At 43.2% G+C, this 13,245-nt stretch overlaps 1 protein-coding gene across 1 annotated transcript in view; it reads right to left on the bottom strand.

The window, feature by feature from the left end:
• Positions 1-862: 862 nt before the first annotated feature.
• fat2 (FAT atypical cadherin 2) overlaps positions 863-13,245 on the bottom strand; it is a 121,299-nt gene continuing 108,916 nt past the window's right edge. The window contains exons 25-29 of the mRNA XM_075482012.1: positions 8,247-8,400; positions 7,202-7,301; positions 6,971-7,125; positions 5,918-6,171; positions 863-1,983 (exon numbers count right to left, since the gene is read on the bottom strand). Of these exons, the coding sequence (XP_075338127.1) occupies positions 1,493-1,983; positions 5,918-6,171; positions 6,971-7,125; positions 7,202-7,301; positions 8,247-8,400 (1,154 nt within the window). The 3' untranslated portion in view covers positions 863-1,492. The remainder of the gene's footprint in view (positions 1,984-5,917; positions 6,172-6,970; positions 7,126-7,201; positions 7,302-8,246; positions 8,401-13,245) is intronic.

Genomic DNA, 13,245 nt, shown 5'->3' with positions numbered 1-13,245 from the left:
CTTTTGTACAAAGGACGTGAAAATAGTTTGAGCTAAAACAACAGTCACAGTCAAACATACTGTACATAACCCACAGCGTACGGCCGAGGATTCAGGAACAAACTCTAATCTGAATAAAGCTTAGAGGAAAAGGATGGAAGGTAATGATCAAACATCACAGCCTGAGGACGACAGAACATTTTGAAATGCCTTCGATGTAGAAAGATTTCTCAGAATTTCTTATTGAAATAGGAATGGCTCTGTGGTGGAAGAACCTCCTCAAGATAAATGTTTTAGATAAAGTTTCAGTTTGAAGCAGAGTGATGGCAGTATCGGCTTGTTGTGGTGACAGACCTAAACGAAGCTGCTCCTCAGGAATAACTGAACTGAAACTTGAGTTTTCACCTCAGATGGAATATGGCAGCAGAGGCTGTAGTGATAAAAGGTGTTCATCATGTGTGGTTACTTCCAGCCTCCTCTGTGCTGATTCTTTTCTTCTTTGTGTTTTACCAACATAAAGACTAACAGTTTAAATCTAACTGCTGTTCCGGTCAAACATGGACAGATTCGCTTTAACGTGCCAAATACAGCACAGCCAGCATTTCTTTATCCAGTGGCTGTGTGTTTACACCATTTAAAATGGCTGCATCGACTCTTCTGTCCTGCTGCAGAAACTCTCCCACATCAAGTATTTCCCTGCAGAGCAGAGGCTGATCACCAATATCCCCCGAAGCTAAATCTGGAATCTATTCTGCACTTATTAAAGCCTCACAGAAGAGTTAAAAATGAACATCCCCTCATCACGTGCTCCTGGCCTGCAGCTTTTCTTTAAACGAGGATCCAGCCCTCTTCGTTGTGATAGAACAGTGAGCTGACTGGTCCTGCCTGAAATGTCCTTAATGTCACCGTTAAAACACTCTAAGCTGTGTTTTACTGGCACTTCTGCAACTTGTTTTACAGAAAAAATGTCCTAAAAGTGTGAAGATAAATCTTTAGTTCAGTGCAGATACTTTTTACCACCAGCTGCACACCGAGCGGCCGTTTCTTTATCAAATACAACAGACACGGTGTGCCACACATGTTTGGAATGCAGTGTCCTCTTCCATGTCGAAGCTTAAAAAGTCTTATGTTGCAACAGTGCACAGTCCAGTCTGTAATACTGTTCATCATCTCCCAGCCTGTTTCAGGTAAAGATGAACTGGTGCTGAACCTTCTCTGCAGAGGTAACCGAAGGCTCTTAAATTAGCTCCGTCTCATCTGGCACAGTGAGACGACGTTACTTTAAAAAGTCAAACAAATCAAAGACATCTGAAACGTCTGCCACGGTGCTTTCATCTCCGGAGTGGGAAGAAAAAAAAGATTAAAAACCCCGCAGCGGGAGGCTCCTGAGCAGATGTTCAGATGCATTCAGAAATGTACTCGTACACAAAGCTGCCTGAGAACGAAGGAGTTCAGAGGTGGCGTCTATTTCAGTTCGCCAACGAAAAGCAAAATAAATAAAGCAGATTTCATGCTAAAACATGACCTCCTCACAGCTTCCGTAATCACTTTCCACCATGCTGGACCCGTCGTAGCAGCGCGGGTTATGCCTGGCGGCTCGTGTCTGAGGCTGGGCGGCGTTGGGCGCCGGCGCCGGCTGCTCGGCGTACGACGGCATCGCCACGCTCAGCCGCATGCTGAGTCTCTTGTAGCCCCCGGAGACGTTGTCCAGGCTGCGGGCGTGCTGCGTGGGATAGTAGCTGATGGCCGTGTACTCGTTGGGGCACTGAGCGCTGGGGAGGGGGAGCCCGTCGGGGCCCAAAAAGTCATCCAGGTTCTGGTTGCTGTAGCACGGCGGCAGCGGCGCGCGGCGGTCACAGCGATCCAGCGGGAACGGGAAGCCTCCGAACCGAGAGTTCCTGCGAGAGTCCACGGTAGAAGTGGAGTAGGCGTCCTCCACAATGTCAAACTGGGGGAAGTCCTGCACCGCCGGGCGGCCATAGTAGTCTGGGTCAGCCGGGTAGACTGAAGACAAACAGAAATATTCAAAGGTTTATTATCATGTGTGCAGTTAGAAACGTGTTTCTCTGTACAATGAAACTCTTTGCTTTGTTGCCCGCACTGGATGTCCAAATATAATAAAAGATGAGATAAAATAAGCATACAACAACAATATTATAACAGGATTCTTAAATAATATAGAAATATAGAAATAGAAATATATAAATATAGCCTGTGTACATAAAAGATGAACACATTCAGTCACCCTGATACTTTTCAAACATGCACCTTTTTATGAGCTCACTTTGAACGGCTGCTTTTTAATTAATTTTTCTTGATAAGAAAAAGTGATAAATCCTCTAAAGACTGAGGCTGAACAGGAGAAAAACTGAAGCTTTTCAGTGTAAAAGCACCACGCTGTATGTAAAGATGAACTGGAAGTGGAATCCTCTTCTTACACCCAACACTTATCAGTCAACCATTAGTTCCTTTTTACACCTTTTGTTGGAGAAAATTAATCCTCCACAACTTGGAAATATTGATGGTATAAGAGGTAGAGAATGAGTAATTGTCTTTAGGACCTTGTACTGATTCTTATTTAACTCTTTGTGGCGTAGTTGTTGGAACATTACAGGAACGAGACTTTACGTTGTTTATTCGGCTTTGGAACATCTCAAAGTTTGCCTTCTCTGGGGTGCACGGCAGGGATTTTAATGTGCTGATGATGCCTCACACGAGCGTGTTTGGAGGATTGTTCTGCATCTCCTCAGAAATGAAGCTTTCACGCTGTGGAACATGCAGATTAATTTATAAAGAAGATATCCTTAATTTAGATGTAACTTCACATTAACCAAATACTGCCCCCTTTTATTGCTGCTGTGTTGTTTACATCCTGCTAATGTCTTCCAAGTTTTCTGGTGCGCCCCCTTGTGGAATCCTCTGGTAACGTGGATATAAAGTATTTAAATTTGAAAAACTTTGTGTTTGTAACCAACACTCAGGCTCAGTGTCGGCAGGATATGTTTACGTCATCGCAGCGATTTCATTTGGGTGCCTCAGACTACATAACAGTAATAATAATAATAATGGTGATCAATAAAAAAAAACTAAACAAAAAACTAAACGTATCACTGCCTGCTGTGCAGACCGAGCAGCAAACACCGTAGCAGGCGCGGCTGTCGGCAGGCGGCAGTGATACGAAGGGAGAGAAAATAGGGCCAAGAGAGTGTGAGGTCTGACTTTTTCCTGGAGAACCATTTTGTGATGCAAATGTATTACTCTGTTGAACGCATATTGTTTTGAGAAGCAAAACGCTTTATTTTTTAAACCCCAGCCAACTAGCCGGACTACCTTCATCAACACCAAAACGAGGCTGGAACTCTGCTCACAGGACGCAGCAGGGGGTAAGAAGATGTTCAGAAATGATGTTGCTGATATGGGATGTTACACAGCTTCATGTCAGAAGAGGCGAACTATCTCTTTAAGTGGTTGGAACAAAACAAATGACAGATGGTGAAGGAAGGAAAAATCAAGAGAGTAAAGATAATGGGAGGCAAAATGAAGGAAGAAGGACAAGCAGGTGAAGAATGACAGATGCAGGAGATGAATGGCCGCTCATAAGCACAGCAGATGATGGATGTGAAGTAAAGAAGGTGTTTCCTGGCTGGTTCTTGTGTTGTTTACAGAAGAAGAAGAAGAACTGTGGAGGGTTAACGAGGGCATGTTTTCCACTGATAGTTGATTGCAGTTGATCTGTGAACAGGGCTTCTGTTGGCACCGGTCCAAAGCAAACCGGGACTGCAGCCAAACGTGCTAATGCAGAACAAACACTGTCGCTGAACTTATTACACTTATTAAGTCTGAACTGCGGCTGGGACAAAAGGCTTCTGTTGGTGGGTCTGTGGAGGTCTGAGGCTTCTCACTGAAAGAGTTCAGTCATCATTAAAGATATGCAGGTATGTTGTTTTCATGTGCGCAGGTGATGGATGTTTCCAACCGCTCCGCCTTACCCCACAATTAATCAGTGAATTCATTTAAATGATCAGCCTCAACACTACAGTGAGCGTTTAAGCTCTGTTCAGCTGGAGCTACGTTTAGCTGTGGTGGTTTGCTGCTACATGCTTATTGAAACAGTTTATTACAAGGCTCTACAAAGTCTCTGTTTACACCTGAGTTCTATCATTAGGGGATTTTCAACAGAGCTGTTAACATTTCTGTGCTGGATGCTTTAACGGCTAAAAAATGGTGAAGCAAACTTTCCTCTTCAGCTAAAAATAAATCTGCACTCCACTGAAACAGATCTCATGTCTCAGACTGTAGATTTGCTCGGGTGAGGTGTGGTCAGGAGCCGTCACCTTTAACAATGCACCAGATAACTGGTGGAGTAGTACGGGGATGTGTCCTTTAGTCTCTGATAAGGTCATGGAGATAAATGACCTGCCATCATGGCGTTGCCTGGGGAGCAGCGGCGTGACGAACGCCTGATCTGCCGCCGTCTGTCTGCAGAACGAAACGGTCACAGTGGGATGCACGCTGCTCCGAATTTATGCCACGATATTAAAACCCCTCCAAGGTAAAGGGACAAAGTGATATTTCTACGTTTGTCACATAAGGCAATAGGACTTTTCCACACTCAGTGGGGTCACAAGGCACTGAAAGGATCGGATTATTGGCTAAATTACAATCAGACTGAGTTATTAAGTGCATGTAGACACCTTAATCTGACTAAGAACTGGATCGGATGGGATTCTGACCCCGAAATAACTGGGTTGAAAGTCACTCTAAACCTGCTTGTAGACGCTGAAGCACGTGGTGAATCAGACTTTGCGTTCTGCGCATGCTCCAGATGTTTTCCCGGGGTCGTGACCCGGAAGTCAAAGGAGACGATATTCCTGTTGTTGTCGCCGTCAGAAAGAAACAAACAACGCGATGGAGAATGCTCCGTTGGGCATCGAGTTTGTGCAACAAGCAGCTCATCACAGACCAAATGTAGAGGGACGTAGCTTCATCTGGCTCTGCGTTCTCCATCTTTCTCCAATGCCTGAGTTTGTTGTTGTTGTTGGTGGTGAAGAGGTCAACAGGAAGTGGCTCTATTAGCAACAGCTGGAATGGGTACAGCGCCACCTATCATACCGGGGTATGACACGCTTTGTGCCTCTGATCCCATTCATTCACCCACATATATCCAAGGAGAATTACCCTTGCTCAGCTCAGTCTGATTGTAATTTAGCCAATAATCCGATCCTTTCAGAGCCATGTGACCCCACTGAGTAATAACCTCCTTTGATCCAAACTCCTGATTCTCCCAATAATAATGTGATGGAATCACATTTAAGGTTCTAATCCCAAATGTCTTTAAGAAGCAGAAAAAGAAACGAGTGCTCAGATTCAACACATTCTTTCTTTCCCATAATAAATTCCATCTTTTGAATGAAGGCACTGCAGAGATTTGTTGTTAAGTTGAAATCTGCTTCTGACTGAATGTAACATGTGCACCTGCAAAGATTTCAGAATAAAAAGTGTGTTTGGATGAAGCCGAGCGAAGGACAGAGAGCCAGGAAAAGGGAAAACCGACAGAGAGGAAATGACAGACATCAGAGGAAGATTAAAGTGAGTGACAGCGGGAAACAGCCATGAGCTGTATATAAAGTGGAGCTGGAGACAGGCAGCAAAGAAAGAAACTGTTTGCTGATGTTATCGCGTCCACTCGACCTGATCTTTGAATGTTTCATCTCCCAGAGTTTAATCAGTGTCCGCTGTTATCGATGATGCTCATTTATCCGCCTGTTCTGACCTTCTGCATCACAGCAGAGGGAAGCAATGCTGCTCCTTACTGCACACATTACACATTTTTAACCAAAATTACAGTTTTTTAAGGCACATTGTTCCATAAAAGAACTTTAAAGCCTTAATTTAGAAATCCTACTCTGGATGACTGGATGTTCAGACTCACACACACCTTCATAGTCCATGTCGCAGCGGCTCTTTCTGATGGAGTCGTTGTCTGAGCTCGACGGTGGTCTGGCAGGAAGATTAGGGGCCACACTGCACACAACGGGCCCCTGCGTCTTTGATGATCTGCTTCCCGATGAAACGATTTGGCTGTGATGCCTCAGAGACCTGAATGGTGTTTGGCCCAGGTTGTTGGTGGGGCTGACCAATGAGCTCATCTCAATGGCGTTGCCTCGCTGGGGGGCGCTGGACTGGAAATAGCTGTGGGGATGGACACAGATGCTTATTTCACTTTTATTCAGCTCCTTCTGTCTGCACTGAGTCATGTGACTATTACGGGTGTGAAAGCTCCTTCAGATCGCTGTTTGATCTGGACTGAGATGACCTCTTTGTGTCAAACTGAACTGTGGCTGAAAACTTGAGCCAGAGATCAAATTTAATTTTAATTCTTGATTTAACTCTTGATTTGAACTCAATCAAAATGTAAGACAATGGCTGTGTTCGAAACTGCAAACTACATACTTCCATACTACATACTGCATACTCATCGATCAGACAGTATGCAGAGCGTTTACCCACAATGCATTTTGCTCCTGCCCGAGCCGAAATCAGCCGGCCTGAAGCTGATTTCTCTTAAGCTCTAAACTCTGTAAACTTTAGCAACATTTGAAACATTTTCAGGTGAGAAAGTAGTCGTTTAGATCCCCAACGTGTTGAAAACCTGACAAAATACCTGCTGTTTACAATTTTGTTCCCACGAATTCGTCGCTACTAAAGCTAGCCGCAGTGAGCAACGCACTTCCTGTTATTTTCACAAAATAAAATACCCGTTGCCTTTTATCATAGGGAAAGCCATTACCATACAATTGGTGCTTTTGTTTTGAAAACAGGAAGTGAACCTACCCTCGTTGTAGCTAGCTTGAAACTGCCGTTTTGACAGGAAATGACGATCGGCGACGTCACGTTACGTTGCATCTTGGGTAGTTTGAGTATGAGTAAACTATCTAAGAAACGGGTTTGGATCGCGGTGCAGGTGTGTTATCGGCTCTGTGATGCCTACCCGTTGGAGTCCTGGACACATGCGGGCTTCTTCTTCTTCTTCTTCTGCTGAACGTATCGTTTCCTGATGCAAACAAAGATGCCGACCAACAGGACCAAAACCAGCACACTGGCACAGATCTCTATGATTTCCACATAGCCGAACCCTGCAGACACCTGGGAAAGGATGGTTTTAGGGTTAGTTAAGCATTTAAGTTAAGCTTTTTAATGAAACTGTGTTGCTCTGACTCACCTGGGGCAGTGGATCACAGTGAAAAGAGTCTTCATTGATTTTACAGTCGAATCCTCCAGGGCAGGGATTGGGCAAACAGACTTTAGTCTCATTGTGGCATCTAAAGGATGAAAGAAATAATATTTATACTTACAGTAAGCTCTAAAAAAAAGTTAACTGGTTAATGATAAATAGCTCGAGGGTTGTAGATTTGTTTTTTTCCTTTTCCTGAGAATTTAAACGCTTTTGTTCATTTGAAATGAAAAATAAATTAGATTAACAGAAGATTCCCACAGTGTTAGTGGAGTCACGGTGTCTCTATAAACTATTTAAATAACTTAATCGGGCCGGCAGCACCTTGGTCCAGAGGTGAAGGTTACGTTTGGCTGAAGACACCAACAGGCTCACCGCCCCCCCACATCTTCCATCTCTAAGTGCCAACAACAACCCATCATTTTGTTTCACTGCCGCTCAGCTTTAACTGCTCATTTTGCAGGTGCTCATCACGTAAAGTATGTGTATCATGATCGAGCTGCCTGAGAAATACTAACATAAATCTGAAAGCACAAGCAGCCATTTTTCATTCTGTGTGTTAATCAGAAGCTCAGAGGCTGTGAGGAGCGGCACAGTCGGAATTAATGAAGGAAGAATGTGGAAACGCTGTAATGTTGGTGGTGTGAGTGGAATAAGTGGCTGGTTAAAGAGTGATGAGCGACTGTGTGTCAGTCCAGTCACACATGCAAATTCAAGGTTTCAGAGACGTTGCTTATAATGGGGGGTGGGTTGTCTTCTTTTTAATATCTTTAACCCAGTTTTATGCTTCTACGTTTCACTACAATTCATCTGGGAGTGTTGTGTTTGCAGGTAATCGTCCTCATTACTTCTCTGAGCTCTTTTTATCTGGTTCTGCTGCCTGAGGATCATTTCTGCATCAAAGTTGGCTGAAAGTTTCTCACCAGATATTTTGAATTTTTATTTAAAAACAGGAATTCGCTCTGTTTCTTTTTAAAACTTTTGTGTTAAGCTGAAAAATATGTTAAAGTATTAAACTACTGCGTTCCTCTACCTTGCTTCAGCGTTGTCCAGTGAGCAGTTGCACATGTAGCCTTGAGCCTTGGGTATGCACACCCTGCCGTGGGCACACGGCTGGGACACGCACGGGTTTTTGGCGCGCTCGCATCGGGCGCCGTGAAAGAGTCCCGCACACCTGCAGCGCGGCTCTGCAGAGGAAATAAACACATCCACACATGTGAGACCAGGGCGAGTGATCAAAGCCGCAATGAGTTCCCCCAGCAGACAGAATTAATCACAGCAAAGGTCAACCTGATCCAGCTCCAGAGCACTCGAGTGCGTTTTATATGCAACGGGAAAAATAATCAGCCTTAAATATATCAAACATAAAACCCACGACGAGCACAGAAGCTTAAAAGTGGGCTGAAAACAGAAGTGGTTCCTCAGTACGGGCAGCAAGCGTGGCGTTTAATCAGTCCCACAGAATCAAAGAGCTGCTTCTTTTTATTCAACAAACAGGAAATGAAAAAGAGCAGGTTCAAAAAACACTTATTGGCACGTTTAGATATTTGGAAAATGTTTTCTGTAGCTTAATGTGTGAAATAAACACACATCAGGGCCCTTAATACAGGGTAGCCGCGGGGTCTTAAAAGTCTTAAAAAAGTCTTAAAAAAAATTCCCCCGATTTTAGGCCTTAAAAAGGTCTTAAATGTGTGTCACGGGTCTAAAATGTCATACATAGGTCTTAAATTTCTCTGGTCTATTTTTCCCCCTCAACCGATCTGTAGCGAATTACGAGCAACGCAGAAAACGTGAACGAACCACAGCCCCATGAACGTCAAACATGAATAACAGAGCGCGCGAACGTGAATATGGAGCATGAGCACACAGGTCTCGGCTAGCCTGACAGTTCGTGAGTACAATGACAGTGACAGTGACAGTGACAGCGCGCGTGAGCCAACCCGCCCGGCAGTTGGTGGTCAGTTGTTTCGAAGATGGGAAAGTGCAAATTCAACCCGCAATGGCTAAGTGATCCAAAATACAGCAGCTGGTTGCTCGCGGCCCCGGAGACTGACGTGGAGGCGAGATGTAAGTGCTGTCGTAAACAATTCAAACTTACAACATTAGGTCACCTTGCCCTGGACATGAGGAGCGCAAAACATGCTAAGCTAGCTCAAGAACGTCAACCCTTCTTTGCTGAGCTTGGCCATAGCAGATATATTTGCGAGCAGTAGCAATGAACATGGAATGCCATTTTGTTATCGATCACAACAGTAGCTTTACGTAGCTGTTCTGAAGCAGTTCCGACTAATGCTAAGATGACAACAGTGCTTTATGTTACAAAGAAAATGGCGATGTATTTTGGTGTGCTACAGCGTGCTTAGTGGCTTATTTCTGTGACATGAGAGGTCAGTGGTGAATGTTGACGGCAGCTTTGTAAAACTCGTATGAATCGGTGAATCACAGGAGGACAACTTCTCTCGTTAGCGGTATTTATTCGGGACAAAACGCATGACAATGCAATGAAGCGCATTTTAAATCGCCGAAAATATTGTACTTTGTACTAAGTACAGTAGTCAAAAGTACACTTTAAGCATATGTGTTTTCAATTACTTGACCTATCCACACTATGTACAGTGACTGCTCTGCATGACCTGTGAAATAACATATTTTAAACTGATTTGTGTACGTGGTGTTTTGTGTCCTAAAGGGGATCGAACCCCCCAGGGTCGCGACCCCAGTCTTAATTTTCATTTTTTGTGGTCTTAAAAAGTCTTAAAAAGGTCTTAAATTTCATGTGGTCAAACCTGGGGATACCCTGTAATACACATGTACAAGCTGTCATTAGATCACATTAAAGAGGCAACGCTCGACCTTTGGAAACCACACAAACCATTTCATCTCATCCTCTTCCAAAAACTTTGATTTAAAACCATTTACTGACCACTTTGGAGCCAGAGTTGGTTTAGTGTTGGACTGAACTATTTTAATCTGGTATTTTACCACATTGTCCTCGCATGGAGGACTGAAACTGTCAAAATCTGAAATAAAAACAAAAATATATGAATGGTTAAATAATTAGTTTCATAAGGTCATTACGCAGCCACAGAGTTAGCGTTAGCAGCTAGCTTAACTTGCAGTCAGGGCAACGGCCTACATTTTTCAACTAACTTTATAAACAACTGCTATATTTTAAATAGTCCAATCATTGACTAAAAGAAGAGTCTCAGTTTTTTAATTAACAATCCATCTTTATTTTAGTTTTGGTGCAGGAACCATCTTCTGAAACAATCAGCCAATAGGTGCAAAGATGAGCCCATGACACAGTAAGTTGGACCGCCCCCTAATTTGCATAATGAAGGAGAAATCTAACGGGAAAGCAAAAACAAAATGTAAAGGGGCAATAATAGAGAAGTAAATACATCTATAAATACAAGAATAAATAAAGGAATGATGAATCATCAAATAAAGAAATAACAAATAGAAAAAGTTACATTTACTATCATGTAAGCTAAATGATTAATAATTATAACAGTTTCAGTCCTCCATACGCTGGTACCTGGAGGGAAATTAAATGTTCAGGTTTAACTAACGAGTGAAGTGAAGTCAAAGGTAATAAGTGTCTGGAACCTTTTCCCTGAGCAGATTGAGCGTTTTCTCCGTTTACTTGAAGAAGATGAAAACATGAGACGGTTCAGAACCCCAGGACATAAATCTGGTGGAGAAATAAGATCATGTGGCAACAACAAGCTGCTGTTCAACATATCCAGAAACAAACCGTCTGTCCTCGTCTATTTATTACTGTGTTACCACATCCTAAATATCTAAGTTATTCTTTCCCCGCCTCACACTCATTCAGACCTTAGGTGTCCTGTAAGGATCCACAGTGTTTAATATCTGTATTCAACCACACAGCCAGATTAATGTCCGAATTAATGATGGAGTCATGATGGTGGCTGTGTTTTTACCTGCTGGAACTAGTGTTCAGATTAAAATGAAGACATTCTGTCATCAGTTCTCATCCTGACCATATTTCACTCAGCAAATCAGACTAAGACGACATTAAAATGTTGGTTTTAATGTCCGACATGGTCAGCAAACATTTAATAAAGGTCAGACAAAAACACCATATTCAGTGTTTATCTAACGATCTGATCCATAAGACTTTGAAAACCTACGAAGAATCGGCTCCTTTGATTAGAACTCCGCTGAAATATCAAACCAAAGAAACTCTGCAGTTACAGTAAAACAGAAGCTGTTAATCACGTTTTCTCCATTCCTATAACCTGATCCTTTAATAAATGATGTAACTGGTGAGACGGGTCACATGATGTGTTTTTTTATCTGAGAGAAAACAAGCACTCAGGTTACCAGTCTGCACATGTCGGAGTGATCAATAGCTTCCAATCTTTTACTGATCGGCTGGTGTGGGAACAACGTTAGAAGACCTGCCGTCTGGTCTCATTGATATTTTCTGGGGCTTTGCCTGGTTTAGTATGTGATTTAACTCGATTCTGACTGCGTTTCATAGATTTTCTTTCTGATTAGATTAGATTAGTCTAGGGGTGGGCGATATGGAAAAAATGTTGTATCACGATTTCGATTTTTTTATCACTTCCATCCAAAAAAAAAAAAAAGACCAATTACAGTAGAGTTAAGTCGACATGCTGAACCACAGAAGAGCTAAGGAGTAAAAGAAAGAATTTGGCAATCAACACATTGTAATTCAACTGTAACCCAATTCAAGATGAAAAATAATGATCTAATTAATGACATCTGACACAGTGAGAGTGAAGCAACCGGAAATAGAAAAACGAACCACTGATGACGACTTGACTCCACCTCATGATGCCATTTAGCAACAGATGAGCAACGCTGCATGTTCATTTACTGCAGCCACAGTCACGCACTGCCATCACCGGAGCGCCCTAAAGGAATACTTTTCAACTGTGTAATGTTTGTCACGGTCGCGCTGCATCCCTTTTCTCTTGCACCGTAGTTAGCTTACGAGCTAGCGGTTTCCTCATCCGACCCGAGAGTGCTGCTGCTGGCCGTGAGTTTCTCCCGTGCGCCGCTATGGATGTGCTGTAGATGGTGCCGCTGCTGCTGTTCCCATTCCTGATGTGGACCAGCAGCAGTGGGTTAGGCTAGAAGAAAACCCGAACCAGTTCCAAATTACAGAGGTGGATTTCCTCTTCTTCACCAGCTCGTTGGCTTGGCTTTCAGCCATGGCTGTCCATGCGTTTTCTAAGTTTTTACAAACACAACATGGAGGCGTGTAAGAAAGTGTCACGCACAGATCGCTATGACGCCCTACGTCTGCCGCATCGGCGGGAACCAGCATTAAAAAAAAATATATATAAAATCATTGCGCTGATTGGCAAAGGCGATCTATACGGTTTCTCTAATTTGGTAGATCGCCTGCGATTCTCCACTCTTCCTCGCCAGTCACGATGTTATATCGTCAGATTGCGCACCCCTAGATTAGTCCGCAGGAACTATTTAAAAAAAATAAAGATGTTTGTAGTTTAAATAAAATGACAAAATTCTGCTCAGTGTAACAAATCTGAAGTTTTAACCATTTAATATTTTTTTAAGATACATTTCCAAAAACATGAAGGTTAAAAAGTTAAAGAGCAGTTTTCAATAAAACTAATTATTACATTTTATGTTGATGGAAAAGATAAAAGTCCCGCATCGGACGGCCCTTTGCTGCATGTCTTCCCCCTCTCTCTGTCTGGGAGCGCCTTGTTGAGCCCGAAGTCCCCGGTTACCAAATAACCGGGCCAATCACAATCGTGGGGCGGGGTGTTAACAGGTATGACGTAGCATCCGGCGCGACAACGAACACAGTCAAACACAGCCATTGCTGGACGATTAGCTGCTGCTAGCTCCTGCTTTGCTCGCTGCTGTTGTGTTTTGTTTATTTTCCACCACAGACCGAAAGACCGGTCGCGCTCCAACGCGTCACGTCCGCTTTCGATATGATTGGTCGAAGTAGTACGTGACACACACATTGAATTCTCCAATCAGGTTCGAGAGGTTTTTGAATA

This window comes from Odontesthes bonariensis, chromosome 13, assembly GCF_027942865.1.
Source record: "Odontesthes bonariensis isolate fOdoBon6 chromosome 13, fOdoBon6.hap1, whole genome shotgun sequence".
Lineage (NCBI taxonomy): Eukaryota > Metazoa > Chordata > Actinopteri > Atheriniformes > Atherinopsidae > Odontesthes > Odontesthes bonariensis.
This window is presented reverse-complemented; position numbering and strand designations above follow the sequence as displayed.